The sequence below is a fragment of the Gymnoscopelus braueri genome (assembly GCF_963280865.1).
Source record: "Gymnoscopelus braueri genome assembly, chromosome: 1".
NCBI lineage: Eukaryota > Metazoa > Chordata > Actinopteri > Myctophiformes > Myctophidae > Gymnoscopelus > Gymnoscopelus braueri.
In genome coordinates, this window is record NC_137603.1 from 35,367,640 (window position 1) to 35,389,475 (window position 21,836).

At 42.9% G+C, this 21,836-nt stretch overlaps 1 protein-coding gene across 2 annotated transcripts in view; it reads left to right on the forward strand.

The window, feature by feature from the left end:
• dok4 (docking protein 4) overlaps nucleotides 1-21,836 on the forward strand; it is a 69,208-nt gene that overhangs the window by 13,576 nt on the left and 33,796 nt on the right. For both annotated transcript variants that reach the window (XR_013933074.1, XM_080426904.1), the window contains exon 2: nucleotides 19,728-20,452. Coding sequence is in view for 1 of the 2 variants with exons in the window: in XM_080426904.1 (XP_080283030.1) it covers nucleotides 20,387-20,452 (66 nt within the window). In the remaining variant the exon portion in view is untranslated. The remainder of the gene's footprint in view (nucleotides 1-19,727; nucleotides 20,453-21,836) is intronic.

Here is a 21,836-nt window from a genome sequence, read left to right on the forward strand (position 1 = left end):
CACGCACGCAGGCACGCACACACACACACACACACACACACACACACACACACACACACACACACAGTTTTTTCTCTCTGTCTCTCTGTGTTTTTGTCTGACTCTGTCTCTGCTCAACCCGATCTCCAGAGATTACCGTAACATTGCACGGAACGAGTGCACTTAATTCCGTGGATAGCTGCCTCGGAACTCCCGAATTGCGTGCATATGGTACGGCGCTCCCTTTGTGACAAAACCATTTCGGAGGCGCGCAGTCACAGGCGAACCGTCACCCCGTGAAGGACCACCGAGGGAGCTAAGGCGACCGAGTTGCCGTCCTGAACGGTGGGACGTTCGCCTGTGCCTACTCAGCGCCGTTTGAGTTATGTACCGATAGGCACAGAATCGTAATTTTTTTTGTGGGGACTGCTCTGCTTCCGGGTTTTTCCGGGTTGCGACTGGTTACGCCCACCGTGGGACTCGCCGTACATATCCACGCAATTCGGGAGTTCCGAGGCGGCTATCCACGGAATGAAGTGCACTCGTTCCGTGCAATGTTACGGTAATCTCTGGAGATCAGGCTGCTCTGCTGCATGATAACATCACAACAGCCAGTCATTCTAGAGTGCTGCAGAATGAAATACTCTTCCCTGCTAACACTGTCAGTTGTCCTATTGCAGCAACAAAAAAAACAAAAAACTGCAGAGTCATTTTTTTGGCATTTTGACTTGTGTTCCTCAACAAAAAAAAAAGTCAGGGCATTTACTGGGAGATGCTCTATAGGCAGTTTACAGTCAAACAGGCAATCCAGTCAAATGAGCTAAATAGGGGCTTGAAATATAAAAAGCAGAATGTATACGTATACTTATTCACCAGTTTAAGTTGTTTGCTGGGTTGGTTCTTTTCTTTTCTTTTTTTGTGTGATGGACAAACAATCGAACTAACTAACAAAACAAATATTATATCTAAAAAAGAGCAATTGCATTTCTGTTCTCTGCTTGTCTGTCAAACAGAGCAGTGGTTCTAGATGTGGCTAAATGCAATAGACTACTTTTCTCTAATCAATTCCTTTCATTAAACCTCACTTCTCCCTGGCCTTTTTTTTGTTCCCATAGAGACGACCTCCAAAGATTTTTACTGGACAATGTGTCACCCAATCATGTGGCCCTTAGCTGGAATTGACCCTTTCTGTTGACATTGCACCAAATTGGGCAGCAATCAATTTGAAATAGAGTGGGCCATTTGATTTTCAGATCAATTACTTTTGTTTGTGTGTGTGCGTGCGTGCGTGAGTGCGTGCGTGCGTGCGTGCGTGCGTGCGTGCGTGCGTGCGTGCGTGCGTGCGTGCGTGCGTGCTGTGCGCGTATAATGTTTTATGTGTAGGAATGTGATGTTCTATAATCGACTACAGAGCAGGATCAATGAAGCTTGTGAACTGTGATTGGCTAAACATAATTAGAACAGATCTATAGTTTCATCAAGTGTGTGTGTGTGTGTGTGTGTGTGTGTGTGTGTGTGTGTGTGTGTGTGTGTGTGTGTGTGTGTGTGTGTGTGTGTGTGTGTGTGTGTGTGTGTGTGTGTGTGTGTGTGTGTGTGTGTGTGTGTGTGTGTGTGTGTGTGTGTGTGTGTGTGTGTCCATGTCCGTCCAGGCAGCATTAAATCAATTGTCCAATCAATTAAATGTCAAAACACCACCTACAATTTATTAGCTAATGATAGATTGTATATTGACTACAATTCCTCACAAGAGGTTGGATACGGCCCCATTCTCACATCACAACCTCCCCTATATTATAGTTATGTCAAAGCCCACTTCCTCATTCCATTCATTTCATAGTGAGTTCAGAGTCAGACCCAATGTGTGTTGTATGCATACATGTGCTGGTTGATGTATGACAGCGGCAAGTCGTCGGATAGGCAGTTGTCCAGAACTGCCAATCCGACCGATATGCCCATATATAAGCATACAGAGATCCGGTTGTCCAACACGTCGCATGGCGACGCGTTGAACTTGTGAGCTTGTAGATCTGCTATTTTCAAATAGCTGATGTATTATGTTTAAAGTGCTCATGTGGCCCATAGTCGCTTGTTTTCCTAGACCTGGTTGCTTGTTTCTCTCACAGAATCTGGCAACACTGCCCGTATCCTATTTTAAAATAGGCTAATGGGAGGGCTGGCGGGCGGACCTATGACTCAGACATAACCATATGTAGAGGCCGGCCCGTCACTATGACTCAGACATAACCTTTCACATGCCCATATACTGTATATATATACTGATGACATCGAGGAGGATACAGAGATCTCCATATATGGGTATAGCGGTTGGATTGCATTGCATGGCGGTGCAACGTAGGTGTGAGTGCGGCGTAGCGGCCCAAATCACTATAACTTTAAACTCACCGTCCGTATCACAAAGAGTAGGGAGTTGGACGGATCAGCGGATCTCCAAAAATATTGATAAGTCCGAAAATCTCCATATATGGAGTACTCTGAAGTCATCAATATGACATCATAGTACTGATGTTATGGCAGAGACTTGGTATTTGGGCATGCCTGACACGGTCCGACCGCCTGACTTCAAACTCTGTGCGCTTTTTGCAGACGACCCGAGGGAGTGCCTTGCCCGGTCCAATTTTTCAGCAGGCCGAATCAAGACCAGACACATTTTACCGCAAAGATGAAAGGATGTACTTAAGTACAATTTTTACATATTTTTACTTTACTTGAGTATTTCCAGTTTTCAGTACTTTTACTTCTACTCCACTACATCTCAGAGTCAAGTACCTTTACACCACTACAATTATTTGAAAACTTTAGTTACTAGATATAAATTATGATATTATGAAACATACATTAACCACTTTAGCCCTATTTTATACATAGGCTATATGAAAATAGCCGATCTACAAGCTCACAACGCGTCGCACCGTGAGCTTGTAGATCTGCTATTTTCAAACACGTTAGTACTTTTACTTTTGGTACTTTAAGTAGATTTTGATGCCAACACTTTTGCACGTTTACTCAAGTAACATTTTGAACGCAGGCCTACTCGTAACAGAGTATTTATACATTGCAGTATTGATACTTTTACTTAAGTAAAACATGCGAGTACCTTTTCCACCACTGGATGAAAGAAACCCGGCTCTGTGCCGCTATGAGACTTCAGCACTGTGCACGTGTCACTGGGGGTGAGCAGTGAACCGCAGCAGCCTGCAGGTGCTCTGTGCTCTGGGTGCAGACAGCAGACGGATCTGTCTTTCATCCAAACTATGACATCGGGCTCACGAAACGCTGTGTTGTAGCAGCGGTAATTACCCAGATGATTTAACAAAAATCATTACAAAACACCAGTACCACAGGAAAATAATGTGAATGTGTTAAAATTGTACTTCCAGGCCTGCGTGCCATTTATAATGTATAATATGGCTTATTTTCTTTACTCAGAGAGTTACGTTAAAGCCCTTTGTAATTTTGTGATTCATAAATAAAGTTATTATTATTATTATTATATCTATCTATGTAGATAGATCTATCTACATAGATAGATGGGTTTTTAAGTGGTGTAGTATTATCCATGCAGTAGTCGTGTGCACATCCTCAGTAAGCTAGATGCTGGATAAAAAAATTTAAAGTACATGAATAGATGAGAAAACATATCTGCACACTGGAATTAAAGCTTCCTTCTTTATTAGCAACCCAAATGTATTATTACCCAAACCGGTCTTCCTCAGGCAAATCCTCTCCGTGCACAGTGCCAGAGCCTGTGGTGACGGTGCCAGGGTTTACCAGTCACTCATTCAGCCTGATACCTGCCTGGCTGCCAGCTCAATTGCCCTGTCGTCGGCTCTATTACACATTCAAGGTACACAGAGATATGAGACCATTCATTTAACGTGTAGAAAGATGAAGAGTTTTAGAGAGAGAGAGAGAGAGAGAGAGAGAGAGAGAGAGAGAGAGAGAGAGAGAGAGAGAGAGAGAGAGAGAGAGAGAGAGAGAGAGAGAGAGAGAGAGAGAGAGAGAGAGAGAGAGAGAGAGAGAGAGAGAGAGAGAGAGAGCAGAGCATTCATTATTTCACTTACTGTTATTCTGTCTGTCTGTCTGTGTCTCTCTCTCTCTCTCTCTCAATCCCTGCCCTTGCTTTCTGCTATCTCTTGCGATAGTGTTTTTTCTCTAAGGGATGAGTGAGGTGAGTGGCACAGGGTTGAGGGGAAGGACAGAGGAGAAGAAAGGTGGCAGTCATGAAGGAGTAGAAGTCGATTGAGTCAGCTTGATTTCATGACTCACTACTCTAGAGATGAGAGGAAAGGTGTGTGTGTGTGTGTGTGTGTGTGTGTGCGACGTGTGTGTGCGACGTGCGTGTGTGCGTGCCTGTGTGCACAACTGCACATGTATCCCTATGGGTCCGTGTGCCTACTACTGTGTGTGTGTGTGTGTGTGTGTGTGTGTGTGTGTGTGTGTGTGTGTGTGTGTGGTGATAACCCTAGTAGATGTGTGTGCTTTAGCGTGCAATGACATTGACCTGAATGATGTTTCGATGTCCAACAGTGTCAAATTGGATAATGGTCAAAACCTCTCTCTCTCTCTCTCTCTCTCTCTCTCTCTCTCTCTCTCTCTCTCTCTCTCTCTCTCTCTCTCTCTGTATCTCTCGTCTCTCTCTCTCTCTCTCTCTCTCTCTCTCTCTCTCTCTCTCTCTCATCTCTCTCTCTCTCTCTCTCTCTCTCTCTCTCTCTCTCTCTCTCTCTCTCCTCTTACGTTAGTGTGGGGGACATAGTGGTCATTTACCAGAAAAAAAGAGACAGCAGTGACATAATTTTCAGAAATTTGACACATTTGATGGGGTGGGATTATTTTAAAACATCATTAAATCAGTTTTTGTACCTCAGTGAACTCCCACTTTCTATCAGGGGAAAGTACTGCACTATATATTTAATTAGAGCTTTTCATGCCAATTATTTGTGCTGGTTATTGAAAAAGACACACTCCTACACTAGCTTCTTATCTACAGTGCTGCCACTTTTCTTGAAAAAGAGCTAAATCTTGTCTGCTTCACCCAAAGATTTTAAGGAACATACTCTCACATAAGACAATATCGACAATATTAATTATGTTAGAGAACATAAAACTCGAGGTTACGAAGGTAACCCAGGTTTGTTTAAATTCGGAGTAACATACTCACTATGGGATATCAGCGCCTCCTGGCGATGCACAGAGTTACATACAATAAACTCCCGGGCCATTCCATTGGCTGTTAAGGGTATGTCACGCGGACGGAAGTCCTAGGGGTATAAAGCCCTCACGTGACTGTGGCTCCTCCTCTTTTAGCTTGGAGCAAGCCGGCCGCGTTGAGTGCACGCGCTGCTAGGGCCGATGATTTGTAGGACCTCTTCACCGCTGCGGAGATGGCCTTCTCCTTCGCGTTGGTGAAGTGAGGTTCGGGGGTCAGACCCACGGCGCCCGGGTGTTGGTCCGAGATGCCCTGGGCCAGCACCGGATCCATGGGGGGAAGGCTGTTGAGACCCACCTCACGAGTGCCCACCATGTCGATGGTGAAATTGATCCTGGGGGGCTCGATGTGGGTTTCCCAGGTGAAGTGTAGAACCTCGTCGAAGCTGTTACACATCGCTACCTTTCTGGACCTGGCTGGGCGTGGAACCTGTGGAGCCAGGCCCTGGCAGCCCGGGACGGGAGCCACGGAGGACGCTCGTTCCTCCGTTGGTCGTTCGAGGCCGCACCTGGTGTGAGCGCGGTCGAAAATCACCGAAATTGGTTCGTCCTCTGGATCGGTGGTGTCGGGGCCCTCTCCCTCCGGTTCCTGGGAGGCGGGAGGACCTGCGGAAGCCCCAGGTGCGTTGTCGACGGGGCTGGACATCACGGCTTCCCTAGACTCCGGTTGGAAAGATGTGATATCGTCCCTGTCCTCACCCTCCTCCATGCTGTCCGCGCTGGAGTAGTCACTCCCATCCTGCGACACGCTCGAGTCTCTGAAGCGTCGTGGTGGTGGGGGTGCGGGAAGCGGGGAAGGGTGAGAGGTAGAGCCGCTAGCCTGCTGCATCTGGTGTCGTCCACCCGACACAGCCGCAGTGGCTGCTGGTGTGCTGTGTTCGCTCCGTAAGAGGTGGGTCCCTCCACTCACGGTAGCAACAGCCTGTAGAGAGGCATCATGGTGCCGCGGAGAGTTGGTCCCGCCATCCGGAGGTGCCATGGTTGCCGGGGGGCCCATAGTGAGAGGCTGTACGTGGTGTGAGCCGCCACACACGTTCCCTGGGCCGGTCCCGTCCGTGCGATATCGATCGCCCGGCCTGCTGCTGACGAAACCTCACCGCTCGACTGGGTGGTCCATCCCGCGAGAGCTCTGGCCCTAGCCAGACGGGCGTCGAGGTGTTTTCCTCCAAAAAACGTGCAGTCCACACAGTAGTCTGCCTCGTTGGAATCGCCTCTCGCCGCTCTCAGGGCATGCTGCAGTCCGAGGCAGGCTATGCAGGCGCTGATATCCCATAGTGAGTATGTTACGGAGAATTGAAGACAAACCAAAGATTTTAAGGAATGTGCCAACATGGTAATGGCTGTATGTTCAACCACAATGCGTAAGAAGCAGCAGTAGATGAGACTGTGCTGACATCACATACTGTAGCAGTGCCTGCTCTGTTGCCAGTAAAAGTTCAGACCGAACATCAGTAGTAACGCATTTTACAAACTGCTCAACCTCCTTGAAATCCCTATACATCTCAGCTAAAATAACCTACAGTACCTCTTGCACTATCAGCTTGCTGACTGAGGACAGGGCTGGGACTTTCTGCCATTTCTAAGAATGACATGACATTTTCCTCTGCATCCTTACCTGGAGATATCAAATGGAACTCAGTGTTTTGCTACTGTATCTATCTTTTTATTTTTATTTAGAGTAGCCAATTATTTTTTACCCGCCCGGCTTCCCTCCCCCGAACACGGGCCAATTGTGTTCGTGTAGACGCTCGACAAAGCCAGATGCACCACGGTGGATTCGAACCCACAACCTCCGTGCTATTGTATCTATAACCTGTGATAGTGGTGGTGAAACTATCAGTGCCACTGCCATAAGATTCACACAGCTTTACTTTACCAATATTAAATAAGAGACTATTCTAGCACAACTTAAGTCAAGACTGGCTAGCGAGCCAGAAGGATAAATGATTGGATGTCTACTAACATTAGCTGGTACTAGTCAACTATTTTGAACAGACAACTAGCCTTTATTTATCAAATGCATTTAAGTGTGTATAACTAATTGCCTTTCATTTTGCCATGTTTGAAGAAGGCATTGATGCTCCACTAACCACTTCAGCAACACTGATGACTGTGTTTCAGTACGTCTCGTCCAGTACTCATGCTCAGAGTGCTAATGTGCGTGTGTACCTGCTGTTGGGAACTGATTTAATCCTGCGACTTTTGGAAGAAACCATTAATGTAATGCAGCTTGAATGGACATGACCTCTGTGGCCTACTGGCCTTGTCTACTTTTTTGCTTTGTGTGTGTTCTTATGGTGTTTTTCTAAACATGTGTGTATGCATGTGTGAGTGCACAAATGTGTGTTTTCTGTTGAAGGACCTGTAGCCCTGTGCGACCCATCAAACCTTATAAACTGGCTGGTCTTGTATGCACACCGGGAGGGAACGGCATGCAACACAATGAGAGTGGGATTATCAATGAAAAAGCAAGTGCCACATGGCCACTGCTGTCATTATTGCCAGTATTGCCATGGCAACACTTCTTTTCAAGCAAGTATTGCCTGGCAATATTACTTTTTTTAACTGACTGCAGCAACCATATAATATATCTGTGATATATTGGAAAACAAATCGTCTTCAGCGCCTCAAACGCCTCCCAGGCGATGGGAAGCAATCAAATCAACATCCTCCCAGACAAAGGCAATGCCCTTCAGCCCCGCACTTCACAACGGGTGCACTGTGTTGCAAACTGATCAACTACCCCCTGGCGACTGCAGACCATCTCACTAAATAAAGACTTCCTTATTATTATCACCAAGCGGACAGGTCACTCACGGCATGTGTCCCCATTATATCCTCAGAAAATAAATCACTTTTTTTTGGTCCGGTCTTCAAGTCGGTTGTTGTCTCTCTCTCTGGTGGTTATAAGACCTGGCTGTTCTGTTTTCATATTATGCTGCTGCTATCCTATTGAAATGGATCAAGGATGAGCAGCTAGTTAATAATTTTTGTATTGATTTGTGATTTTGTACGAATATGTGATTGATTTGTATAAATGAGTTATTTCGGCAGTGAATTGGAATGCGCTATGATGAAACTTCTTTGGCTGTTAAAGCCTGATTTGCGCCATTGAAAGTAGCAGATCTACAAGCTCACAAACATGTAATGCTGTGGCATATTGTACTGTGATGTATCTCGACGACACTGCAAATGAGGGCAACCTCAATGTCTTTCGTTAATAAATAATGTTTTGAATGAATATTGTGAGCTTGTAGATCTGCTACTTTCATGGTACAAGTAGCCGGTACAAGCAGTCTACTTGGCGTGCGTGCATGTGTGTGTTTGTGTGTTTCAAAGTGTGAAGGAGAGATGAGAGAGGGTGCATGTGTCTGCATGTGTGACTGTGTGTTTCGGGGGTCTGTGTGTGTACTGGATGTGTGTTTAGGATGAATGTTGCATGAGGCTGAAATAGATGTTATCTTCTTGTTATTGGATGCTTTGGGTTACCACCATACACTGCAACAATCCTGAGTGTTCCTTTAACTCTGAGAGTGTACACATGGAACCAAAAATGTGCTTCCAACTCTCTTTATTTTATTGTGTAGGGATAACAGCAGCTCTGCTGGCGGTTGTGTTTGTGTGTAACGTGAGAATGGTTTTGGTACACAGCCCAGAGGTGTGTGCTGTGCGCTTAATCTATTTATTTTTTACTGGCCAGTTTGTTTTGCTTTTATTGCACAGAAACATATATAATTTTAAATAGGGGACAGCCTGCAGAAAGGGAAACAAAAAGATTTCACAGACAGTTATGTGATTACAGGATTGTGTTTTCCACCAGAGGTACAGTATACAGTATATCAATACCCCCATTCAGCTCTATTTCTAAACACTAAACAGAATCCTGTTCATATTGATGTAGAGCATTGCTTTGGGGCCATTTGGGAGAGATCAACATACAGCATTTTCTACAGAATTCTATTGTTGTTGTTTTTTTCACTTGTTACTTTTGTCTGAAAGAGTGGGAGATTTGATACACTTATACATTGTGGGCTTTGTTTTTGCTTCCCCAAAGGACCTGCCATTTGGCTAACGTTAGGAATAGCATAGGAATTGAATAGAAATTGGGCATTGCTGGAGCTGGATGGTATTCTAATGAGGTTTGCTTTATAATGGTGGATGTCAGCCATGGAGGATGTTGTAGACAAAGGATTTTAGTTTTACTGTGAACCAAGTTCAAGTTTGTCTTATGAGCATACAGCAGTAGAGCTCAACCAATAAGTTGATGTAGGTCTAGTAATGATTGGTGGTCATATACAACTATAACTGATGTTTTTTTTCCCTCAGATATATTTGTAGCTCAAAAGAAAGGATGCTGCGTCTCATACGTAGGTGCTTTGTAGCACTGCCATCACCATGGTAACTCAGTTAATGTGAGAATGAAAACACCTTGTGTTGCGTTGTAGCTAGGGTCTGGATTCAGTTTTAGGTTAGTTATAGATTAGCACATCTATTCTGGGAGTGACAAAGGCTTTTAGAGGCAGTTATTACGGTTTCATTCAAGTTCTATACAGATAATTGTCTTTATCTGCTTTACTGCAACTGAGCTGATTTGCATATTCTTCCATTTCATGGTATGGGAATGCTGCACACGAAGAGTCTGATATGATCGTCTTGTTAACAACAGCAAACAATATAATTGGTTTAGAGTTCCTTTGGATTGACTCCTTGTACTGTGAGAGAATCATTCAGAAAGCTGATGGGATTATTCAGGATCATGAATACCATCCAGGCAATGCCACTGCTTTACACAGGGGGATGCATTGCGACTCCATCTATGCCATAATTCCTTCAATGGTGAGAGTATGAATACCAACCACGTCCACGCAGTGGTGTAAAGTAACTAAGTACATTTACTCAAGTACTGTACTTAAGCAATTTTTTTGCCCATTTTCAATCATTTTACCTCTACTCCACTACATCTCAGAGTCAAAATTGTACTTTTACTCCACTACAATTATTTGACAGCTTTAGTTACTAGTTACTTTGTAGATTTAGATTACTATTACAAAACATACGTTAACCACTTCAGCCCTATATACATTTCGGCCATTTGAAAATAGCCGATCTACAAGCTCACAATGCGTCGTGATGCAACGCATCGTGAGCTTGTAGAACGGCTATTTTAAAAAGATTTTTTGTAAATTTTGAGCTTGTGAAATGAGAAATTCTGTACAATGAGTACTTTTACTTTGTGTGCTTAAAGTGCATTTTGATGCCAATATTTTTGTACTTTTACTCAAGTAAAATGTAAGTATTTATACACTGCAGTATTGATACTTTTACTTAAGTGTAATTCTAATTTTATGTTTTTGTCTTGTTTGTTCACGTTGAATGTATCAGAGACATTTGAAATTCTTTGCATATGCCTGTATGTACACTGACGTAAAACAACCAACCGTCATGGGTTCTGCTTTAAAACGAATTAACCACTTAAACCGTATATACTTTGTTGACTGGAGTCCTCCAGGGCTTTCTGCTAGGCCCCCCTCCTGTTTTCACTCAACGGTTCACTGGGGGCGGCTGTAGCTTAGTGGGTAGAAAGGTATAGTCTGGTAATCAGAAGGTCACCGGTTCACCTCCCAGCCCCGGGCAATGTGTCAAAGTTTCCTCGAGCAAGACCCTTAACTACCCCTCCGAGCGCTCATCATAACCATCTGAGCAGCCATCAGCTGGGTGAAGCTGAAACTGAATTTTCCCCGCGGGACTATAAGGTCTACAGTTCAAATGAAAACGTATCGTTGTGAGCTTGTACATCTGCTGTTTTTGCCAAATGTTCTCCCCAGAGCAGGGATGCTAGGGTTCAAGTGGTTCACGTAAATATAGAATAAAGTGACTTAAGGTACATTTGCACCTTTCTTTTTCAGCAACTTGTACTGATGATAGAAAACAAGCTATTGTTCCTCATTGGCTCCCAGAGGTCGCTACACAATAAAATCCTCACTGCTAATTTCATTTAAATTAGCTCTATGGATTTTACTGTGTAGACCACAGCCTCTGTGTCCTAGGCCTACAGTATACTATAGAGTAGAGAATGTGGATTGATGCTAGAAGAAGAGCTTACAGTATAGTTTGTAGAATTTGTTTTGCCAGTCATACACACAAACACAAACACAAACATACACATTTCTCTCTCACACTTTCTCTCTCTGAAAAGTGTGTTGTTATCCTTGTGAGGACTTTCCTCATCTTGTTATCCATGTGAGGACATTTTGGTTCCCACAAAGATAGCAGTAGGAGTACAAGCACACATGCACACACAAACAGATTCTGCTCTTGATATCAAGCTTTTGTACTGTATTGCATTATTGTACAGTATGTGTGCTGGTAGTGATATTATAGGGTATTGGGTATGCTTGGTATCAGCCAGTTCTCTGTATTAATGCATTTCACTTCAGTTTTATCTTTTGTCTTTCATCTTAATGCTAACAGAAGAAGTGAAAGTTGAACGAGTGCAGGTCAACAGTATGTAATTGAAAAGTATTTAAGTATTTAATTTAACAATAGTTGTGACCACGGTAAATGAGCTGAGATGATAAAAAAAAAGAAAATACAGTTTTTCTTGTTGTGAGAGGTGACAGCTTGTCAGGGCACAGCCTGTCCTTCTCTCAGTCAATATGTGGTGCCACTGTGGACACTCCCAGACACGACCACACAGGAGACCACACACACACACACACACACACACACACACACACACACACACACACACACACACACACACACACACACACACACACACACACACACACACACACACACACACACACACACACACACACACACACAGAGCACGTGAGAGTCTAAAATCAATGAGGAGACATGGGCAAATCAATGCCCTGCCCTTGTTATGAGTTCCATCCGGTTTTGAGAAGCACTATTTGCGTGTGTGTGTGCGTGTGTGTGTGGATGGGTGTGTGTGTGTGTGTATGGAGGGGGGGGGGTGCTTTTTACATTGATCTGCCCTCACACCCCGCCAATCTCTGGCTACAGACAAGAGCTGAGAGGAGAAGAGAGGAGAGGAGAGGAGAGGAGAGGAGAGAAATGCTCTCCAACTAGATTTCTTTCTAAATGTAGCCTCTAACATTTGATGGTTATAGTAAAGCAGTGTAACCATGGAAGTTCTGCTTATCTAAGCACAGTCCTTATGGCTCTTTTTATGTCCACACTGATCTCATTGGTTTCATTTCAGTGGACTTAATGGGATATCATCAAACCCAGCCAAAGTTATGATAGCATAATCAGTGGTACGTGAAGTTCTTCAACGCCATATAGTCCGCACACACACGCGCACACACACACACACACACACACACACACACACACACACACACACACACACACACACACACACACACACACGTGTGTGTGCGCACACTAACACAAAATTAGCAATGTAGTCTGTTTTTGCTAAGCACTCTATCCATATTTTCTTTTACAGTGAAAATCCCATCAGAGAGTACTGTAGTTGTCTGGGGTGATCGACTGGCTGAAAGTCACTTTTCAACAACAACCCAAATCACATCACGATTACCTTGTAAGACCTTTAACCCATTAAGACCTGAGGTCGATTCGACAAATGTCGACATGTACAAAAGTTTTCTGATAAGCCTATGTTGCTATAATATGAGTGGTGCTCAAACTTTTTCATGTCAAGGACCACCCAAAATTGTAATGTATTTGGCCACGGACCCCCATCTCAAAATATTTAGTTCCAGGCACCCCCAGAAGCAAAGATTTGAGTCAAAAATGTTCCCTTTGAAAAATATATACATTCAAATATTTGCACAAATGTTCAAGATTTTTCAAAAATAGCAGATCCACAAGTTCATACCCCGGCACTCTGTGCCGCACTATGAGCTTGTAGATCTGCTATTTTTGAATAGCCAAAGCATAAAATATGGATAAAGTGGTTTGCACGGACGCGTTCCCAGTTTAACTGGAGTCTGTGGTAAAGTGCTACTGTAGAATCCTTGCCTGCGGAAAACATATTTTCCACCACTGGCCTATATAGGAACCTTCCTCCTACACAGTCTCATCATGTCTAGAGCTTTCCCACGGTCTGTTTCAATAAAGACATTGTATTATTTATACAGTAAGTAGATGATTCTTTCTGGAGAGCACCGCTGCTCTCTTGGGTGCAGAGTAAACAGGAATACATGTACCGGAGCAAACTTGGACAATTGGAGCTGTCATTCCGGCCTTGCACCCGCCTGCTCTATTAAAGAAAAGGCTCCGATTGTCCGAGTTGCTCCAATGCTTTCTTTTTACCTTCTATATTGTGTTCTTGCTCCATGAGATGCACTGGACCAGCCTGATTTTTGGCTCGAGGGGCAGTGGAACCTCCCTTTAAGCCATTAAGACTGGGAACTCATCTGTGTAACCATTATTTTATACTTTGGGCTGTTGAAAAAGAGCAGATATACAAGCTCATGAGCTTGTAGATCTGCTATTTTTGAAAAATCTGAATATATATATTTTTAAAGGGAACATTTGTAACTCAAATCTTTGCTTCTGGGGGTCCCTGGAACAAAATATTTCATTCATCATTTTGGGGGTCCTTGACATGAAAACGTTTGAGCACCACTGATATAGCAACATACGTTTTTCAGAAAACTGTTAGAATTTAGAAGACATTTGTAAAATCCCCAGAAGATTCTTTCCCGGTCTAAATTGGTTAAAGAAAAGGCTCCAATTGTCCGAGTTGCTCCAATGCTTTCTTTTTACCGTCTATAGTGTTCTTGCTCCTCCGGAGATGCACTGGACCAGCCTGATTTTGGCTCGAGGCGTGGTGGAACCTCCCTTTAATCAGGAATACATATTCTTCCTGTGTTTGCGTGGGTTTCCTCAGGTTACTGCGATTTCCTCCCTCACCAAAGACATGCATGCTGTGGTAGCAGATACATGCTCCTGCCATTGCCCTTGACCAGGGTACTGGCATTAGTTGGTCCCTGGGCGCTGCACTGTGGCTGCTCACAGCTCCTAAGTAGTTGGACAAATTTCCCCAAGGGGAAAATGAAGTCTAACTTAACTTACAGTAGACACAATTTATTCATGAATTAACCCATTCAATCCGGGAACGCATCTGTGTCATTTTAGATTTCTTTGGCTATTCAAAAATAGCGATGAAGGAAAAAAATTATGTTTCTACATCAGTGGTTAGGGTTAAAAAGGTTGAAAATCTTTTTCATGTCATGGACCCACAAAAGTATATGTATTTGGCCACGGACCCCCCCATCTGAAAATATATTGTTCCAGGGACCCCCCAGGAGCAAAGATTTGAGTTAAAGATGTTCGCTTGAAAAAATATATAGATTTGCACAAATGTTCAAGATTTAAATAAAATAGCAGATCTAGAAGCTCGTGCATCTGCAATAAAAAAATTATGGTTATAGCTAAAATCTAAAATGACACAGATGTGTTCCCGGATTGAATGGGTTAAAGACAAAGCATGCATTTTGCATGTCTTTTGTTGCACATTTATATATTTGCTTAATAATCAACCTGATAGAGCAAGGACATGTCTTTGATTGATTGATTTTATTTTATTTCATGATATCACATAAAAAATATCACATCCCGACATACAGTCAAATAGCATTACGGAGGATAACACAATAAAGTCCAAGGGCTTATTTCCACTGTGGTCCTCTATACACATAAAAACTAAAACACAAAACTGTACAACAGTAAATAAGCATAGAAAACTAAACCGTATAAGAAATGTATGATCAGTAAATGAAAGCACTTCAATTCATGAATCAATAGTGTCTAGTGTCTACCCACTGTACAGTAAGTTCATGTTAATAGTGGCATACTTTCAATAAAGTATGCTGTTCACTTTTGAATAAACATATTCAGAAAAAGAAATAAGGTTGAATTCAACACAGCTTTATCATTTCAGCATCATAGTTCCTCCATGTAAACAGAAATGTTCTGATTTAGTGTCAGTCAGTGATCTGGATGCCTCTATGTACTATGTGTGTATAGTAATGGGTGTATTTGCAATGGTTGCGTTTGCACCTACATTATTTTGTGACGTTTGTTTATCAGCCTTTCATCGCGCAGCCACTTAAGCCTGATTTAGTTGTGAGCCGGTGTCGTGCTCCAAAAATAGCAGATCTACAATACTCACAATGCGTTGCAATGTGACACGTTGTGAGCTTGTAGATCTGCTATTTCAATATTGCTCTACTTGATCGTTTCTCTGCCTCTCTCCTCTCCCCTTCTCTCTATTTCTTTTCTTTGTGAGTGTGTAATTGTGTGCAAGAGGGAGAAACGAAAGTTTGTGCGTGTGTGTGTGTGTGTGTGTGTGAGTGTGTGTGTGTGTGTGTGCGCACGCATGCGTGTGTGTATATTAATGAGCCCCTTGTTAAAGTTTAATGTCTCTGTTCCCCGGTTGTCAGGGAGATTTACCACTGAGCCCGCTGGGAAATCTCTGCCCCACTGCACCCAGGATGAGGACAAAACACACACATCCTATACAAAAAGGCACACACACACACACACACACACACACACACACACACACACACACACACACACACACACACACACACACACACAGAGGCTCGTGCATTAGCATACATGGAGCACATATACGGTCGTAGAATCTATTCACCACTTTAATGTCTTTTTCATGACCATGTCTGACTGAATGAAGATCGCATGTGTCCGCGCTCTGGTGGAGCAGTGTGTAGCGTACATGTGTGTACATCCCTACGTACATCCCTACGTATATGTGTGTGTGTGTGTGTGTGTGTGTGTGTGTGTGTGTGTGTGTGTGTGTGTGTGTGTGTGTGTGTGTGTGTGTGTGTGTGTGTGTGTGTGTGTGTGTGTGTGTGTGTGTGTGTGTGTGTGTGTGTGTGTGTGTGTGTGTGTGTGTGTGTCGCGGTCCATGTGTGCCTGTACTGTACATGGACTTGCTCTTGCGAGAGCAAGCATGTCTTCTTCTCTCATCTGTCTGTGATCTTCTGTGTCTGCCCGAGTTAACCCATTAATACCGGGAAAGCATCTGTCAAATGAGATTTTAACCACTTTAACCATTATTTTATACTTTGGCTATTCAAAAATAGCAGATCTATAAGCTCATAGCGCTATGTGCTTGTAGATCTGCTATTTTAGAAAAATCGTGAAAATGTGTGCAAATCCTTGAATATTGATATTTTTTTAAGCGAACATTTGTAACTAAAATCTTTGCTTCTGGGGCGTCTCTCTGGAACAACATATTTTGAGATGGGGGTCCGCGGCCAAATACATGGGTGGTCCTTGACATGACAAAGTTTGAGAACCACTGATTATAGCAACATACGTTTTTTCAAAAAACTGATAGGATTTAGAATACATTTGTAGAATCCCCAGAAGCAAAGATTTGAGTTACAAATGTTCGCTTAAAAAATATATATATTCAAAGATTGCAAAAATGTTTGTTTATTTTTCTAAAATAAATGAGCTTGTATATCTAGCTTGTATATCTGCTATTTTTTAATAGCCAAAGTATAAGATAATGGATAGTGGTTCAAATCTAAAATGACAGATGCTTTGTTGTGAGAGCGGTGTGATCATACAACAAAGTATAAATCAGGCTTTATCGTTAGAGACGTTCGCGGCTCACCCCATCTGACAGCTTGCAGCCTTTGTGCATTTTCGGGGCATGTTTATTTTAATGATCAATCAATCAATTGTGTTCCGGCTTGGATCAATGGAACCAACGTAGCATACTTTAAGCTCCTATTCATCGGTCTCAGAATGGAAACTCATTTTTCAAGGTTTTAAAGAACAAATATGGCAGTGAATGACATTCACTGCAAAATGTAAACTGAGCTTTATTAAAGTATGCACTGCATACAATTATCTACACAAAATTAGTTGAAGACGGGACAAATCTCTGCTAATGGCAAGAAGTCAAAAGTAGACCGGTATATGGTCCTTTACAGCATTGGTTCTCAAAGTGGGGACCCCCAGGGGTCCTTGGGGGGGTACCAGGGGATACCCTGCAAAATTTGTTAATACAGCGTCACAATCATTTTAACCATTTTAACCATATTTTATACTTTGGCTATTCAAAAATAGCAGATCTACAAGCTCATAGGACGGCACTGAGTGCTGTGCTATGAGCTACTATTGAAAAAAATGTGATTGGGGGGGGGGGTCCGCAGCCAAATATCATCATTTTGGGGGTCCCTGACATGAAAAAGTTTGAGAACCACCGCCTTACAGTATATAATCTTGATTCCATCATGTACCGTATTTTCCGCACTATAAGGCGCACCGTCAGTGCGCCTTATAGTGCGGATGCGCCTTATAATCCGATGCGCCTTATATATGTATCAATATTGGTTCCCTTGGTTTCCGCACTATAAGCCGCACCGTCAGTGCGCCTTATAGTGCGGATGCGCCTTATAATGCGGTGCGCCCTATATATGAAAATAATACATTTATTGAAGGTGCGCCTTATACTCAGATGCGCCTTATAGTGCGGAAAATACGCTAATATTAAATTATGGCCACGTGACTTGTCTGTTCTTCCCTTTGTCATTTATATAATGGGAAAGAAAACCCAAACCCATTCTACCCCATGACCCATAACTAATGGTCTATGTCTATATTGTTCCATAAAAGTAATGGATTGGGTGGGTACTCTTTATTGACCTATGATACTTGAATGCTTGCTTGGAATTGGCATCTGCTGTGCAAAAGTGGACTTTTGGCATTCTTATTGCCATGAAATACGATGAAAGGGGAAACAGGAAGAGATATGTATATTTAATATGACAATTTAATGGATAAGGCCCACTTCATGTTTCTTTTTTTCTTCCTCTTATTGTTCAACACAGCCTATTAAAACATTTCCTCCTGCTAACAAATATGTTCCATCAAGACAACATCAGATATAGCTCATATCCAGAAGGAGCACAAAATGCAAACAAAACAAAAACTTAAACGAAATGGTTATGTAGCCAATACTCTAGTACATTGCAATGTAACCATAATATGGTTGCAACAACATAAGTTATATAAACTAAGCAAAAAAAGCTCTCTCTCTCTCTCTCTTGTCTTTTTCATAAAATTATTGCTTATTCAGGCAGGCCTTTGTGTGAAGATGACAATAATACACATGTTTGAGACAGATATTGAAATTGAAAACACTACTACCACTTTTGTTTTTGCAATGTTCATACATGGCCGTATTGTAAGTTTAGTTGTTTAATTAAAATATTTTGTAGGCTACAGTATGGTGACATTAACCCATTCAATTCTACAATTGCCCTCTAAATAAGTAGTTCTCAAACTTTTTCATGTCAAGGACCCCCAAATGTATATATATTTGGCTGCAGACCCCCATCTGAAAATGTGTTTTCAGATTTTTTTTCCCAACATTTTTCAAACACTTTCAATATTTTCTTTTTAAATGTTCAAAATTAGCAGATGTACAAGCTGGCAGCGTGGCATGAAGCGATGCACTGTGAGCTTGTAGATCTGCTATGTTTGAGAACCACTGTTCTAAATCCTAGGAGTTTTCTTTAAAAACTTATGTTGCTATACTGTAAATATATAGCTAAAATCTAAAATGACCCTTGATGCTTTCCCGGTTTTAATGGGTAAAGTAAATATTTTAATTATTCTGGCCTAATATCCTTTATCTGGGATGGAGACAGGAGGTAGCTTGCTCTGCAGGGGAACACATGGACTTAGTGTCTGGAGATGTTGTCCTTTCATTGACCACAGAGCAAAGGTTAAACATAATTTCCTGGTGACCTTCTATTTGCAAGCTCGTTGTTAATGGACACTCCCTCCTGTGATATACAGGATGGAGACTGTGCATTACAGCTTAATGGAATGTCAGTCTACACAAACACACATAAACTCATACAGTATACACACACACAGACTGAGAAACACTCGTATATCCAGGCTGAACAGGAGGACTTAGACACACACACACACACACACACACACACACACACACACACACACACACACACACACACACACACACACACACACACACACACACACACACACACACACACACACACACACACACACACACTCTCTCTCATGCCCTCTTATGCCCTCTTATGTGTGCGTATAAGAGACATCACGTGCGCACGCATGGTCACACGCACACACACACACACACGCACGCAGGGACGCATGCATGCGCGCACGCACGCACATCCCCCCACCCCCCCATACACACACACACACGCACACACACATACTCAGGCTGTAGATTATACCTTAATGACATGTCACAAGCAGCCATCTTGCGTACTTGCCCTCAATAACAGTGTCTGCCGTTGCCATGAATAATGGAAATAATGTTGTGCTCAGGCACCGCCTTACTCTCCTCACACCTCAATGAATAATATATATATATATCTCCATTCCCCTCTCTCTCTCTCTCTCCCTCTCTCTCTCTCCCTCCCTCTCTCTCTCTCTCTCTCACTCTCTCTCTCTCTCTTGTCTTTCTCTCTCAGGGTCGGTGAAGAATGAGGGATGACCCATCAGATGGAGAGAGGGAGTGAGGCAACTGGGACAGAGGAGTGATCCACGCATCACAGCAGACCCAGAAGAGAGAGAGAGGGTGTGTGGGGGGGCGGATGAAAGAAAATGTGAGAAAGCGTAGGAATACATAAATACCAAAGAACCAAAAAAACAGAGAATAATAGTTAAGTGAAGGGAGAGGGAAGGAGTTGAGAGCAGTGTAACGGGGGAACTCTTTCAAGAGAGTTCAGCAGTAATAAAGCGAGAGGAGCGAGAGGAAAGAGAGAGAAGCCCAGAGGTGAGAGGGTAAGCATAGATAGGTAAGGAGGACAACGCCACAAAAAGGGTAGAGTGTGTCAGGGGAGCGATATTATAGATCCGGAGGCTGAAAGCCTAAGCCAGGTGCCAGGTGATGGAGTGAGAGAGGAGTCTGAGAGGGAACAGGAGAATCTTTGAGTAAAAGTAAAAAATAAAAAAATCTCCAAAGAACAGGGGGAGGGTAACAAGGGGGACTGAACAGCGGTAAGAGGAGAGAGACAGAGGGAGAAAGAGAGAGAGAGGGATAGAGAGGGAGAATAAGTGTGCGAGGGAAGGAAGCAGGGTTCTGGATGGTCTCCTCGGTGTCAGTCAGTAGGTCCCGCCCCTTCCAGAGATGGCCTGCAACTTCAACGACATCGTCAAGCAGGGCTACGTACGCATGCGCAGCCGCAAGCTGGGGGTGAGTGACGCCTTGTCTGTGTGCATGTTCTTAGCGATTATTCTGTCGATTGGTTTTATCGATTAATCAAATATATATTTTTATGGTGTGCAAAAATAGCAGATCTACAAGCTTGTGGATCAGCTATTTTTATTTATTATGAAATATTTTTTTTTTAAAGCCCCCACAAAATTGATATTTCTTTTGTAAAATGGGTTATTGATATCTTTTTTATAATCAATTAAATCAATTTGTTTGATTAACTGTTGCACCCCTACGTGTGTTTGTTGTAGGTCCATTCTTGCTGTGTACGAAAGATCCCTTTGCTTGACCGCTTGAAGTTTTCCCTAAATGTATCGCCATCAGTTGTACATTTCTCTGGCTTCAGCTGCAGTATGTAAATTATGAGGAGAAATGCTAATTTGAGTTGTGACTCAGAATCATGTGACGCCGGCATGGGAATTCAACTCTTCTGGCATGAGTCATACTATGGAAATGAACACAAATCAATCTGAGTCAGCCTCAGTTTGCCGGCTCGCTTGAAATAACTGTCACCTCTGCAACCGTCATTCCACCAAACATAATTATGGGACGTATTTTATAAAAGGACTGATAAAATTCTCATTTCATTATAAACACGCCCCATATTCCAGTGGCACTTGGCAAAACAAATTGAATTCTCTTGCTAACTCCACTTTCTGGTCAGTTATAAGGCTATAGAAGGTGTAGAAATGTCATTCAAAGAAATAATGTCATAATGTCAATCATATTGATTTTCTTAGTCCTTTGTGGCCTTTCTCTTCCATTGAGGGGGTTCATTGCATGCATGCGTGTGTGTGTGTGTGTGTGTGTGTGTGTGTGTGTGTGTGTGTGTGTGTGTTTTTGTGTGTGTGTGTGTGTAGATGGGTGCCTGCAGACAGAAGGTGTCCTTACTGTGAGGTCAAACCTTATCACTGAGACAGACACAGCTCAGACAGAATGTGAGATGCAGTTTGCCTTCATGAGGGTGTATGTGCACATGCTTGTAGGGACTTTCATGTCTGCCTTTGCCCACAGACACTAGGGTTTTTTGTCACCCCCACTTTCAGGTATTATGGAAAACGTCTAAGCCAGTTATTACGCATTGGCAGTAATGCCTCAAGCCTATCGCTATTATTCACGCCTAACATGTTCAATCTTTTGATCCATTCATAAACAACCATTATCATAATAGTTAAATGCCTCACCCACATGCTTTTCCTGCCCATCCACAAACTGAAGTGTAGCTGGACCTGAATGAGGTGTTGAAAAGCTTTTGCTTTTCAACACCTATATATAGCCTATATGCATTAGTTCAGTTAGGCTTTTATGTATTTTATTCGCACCTGGCTATAATGTTACAATTTTGCCGTAGCTCTGCTTTTCT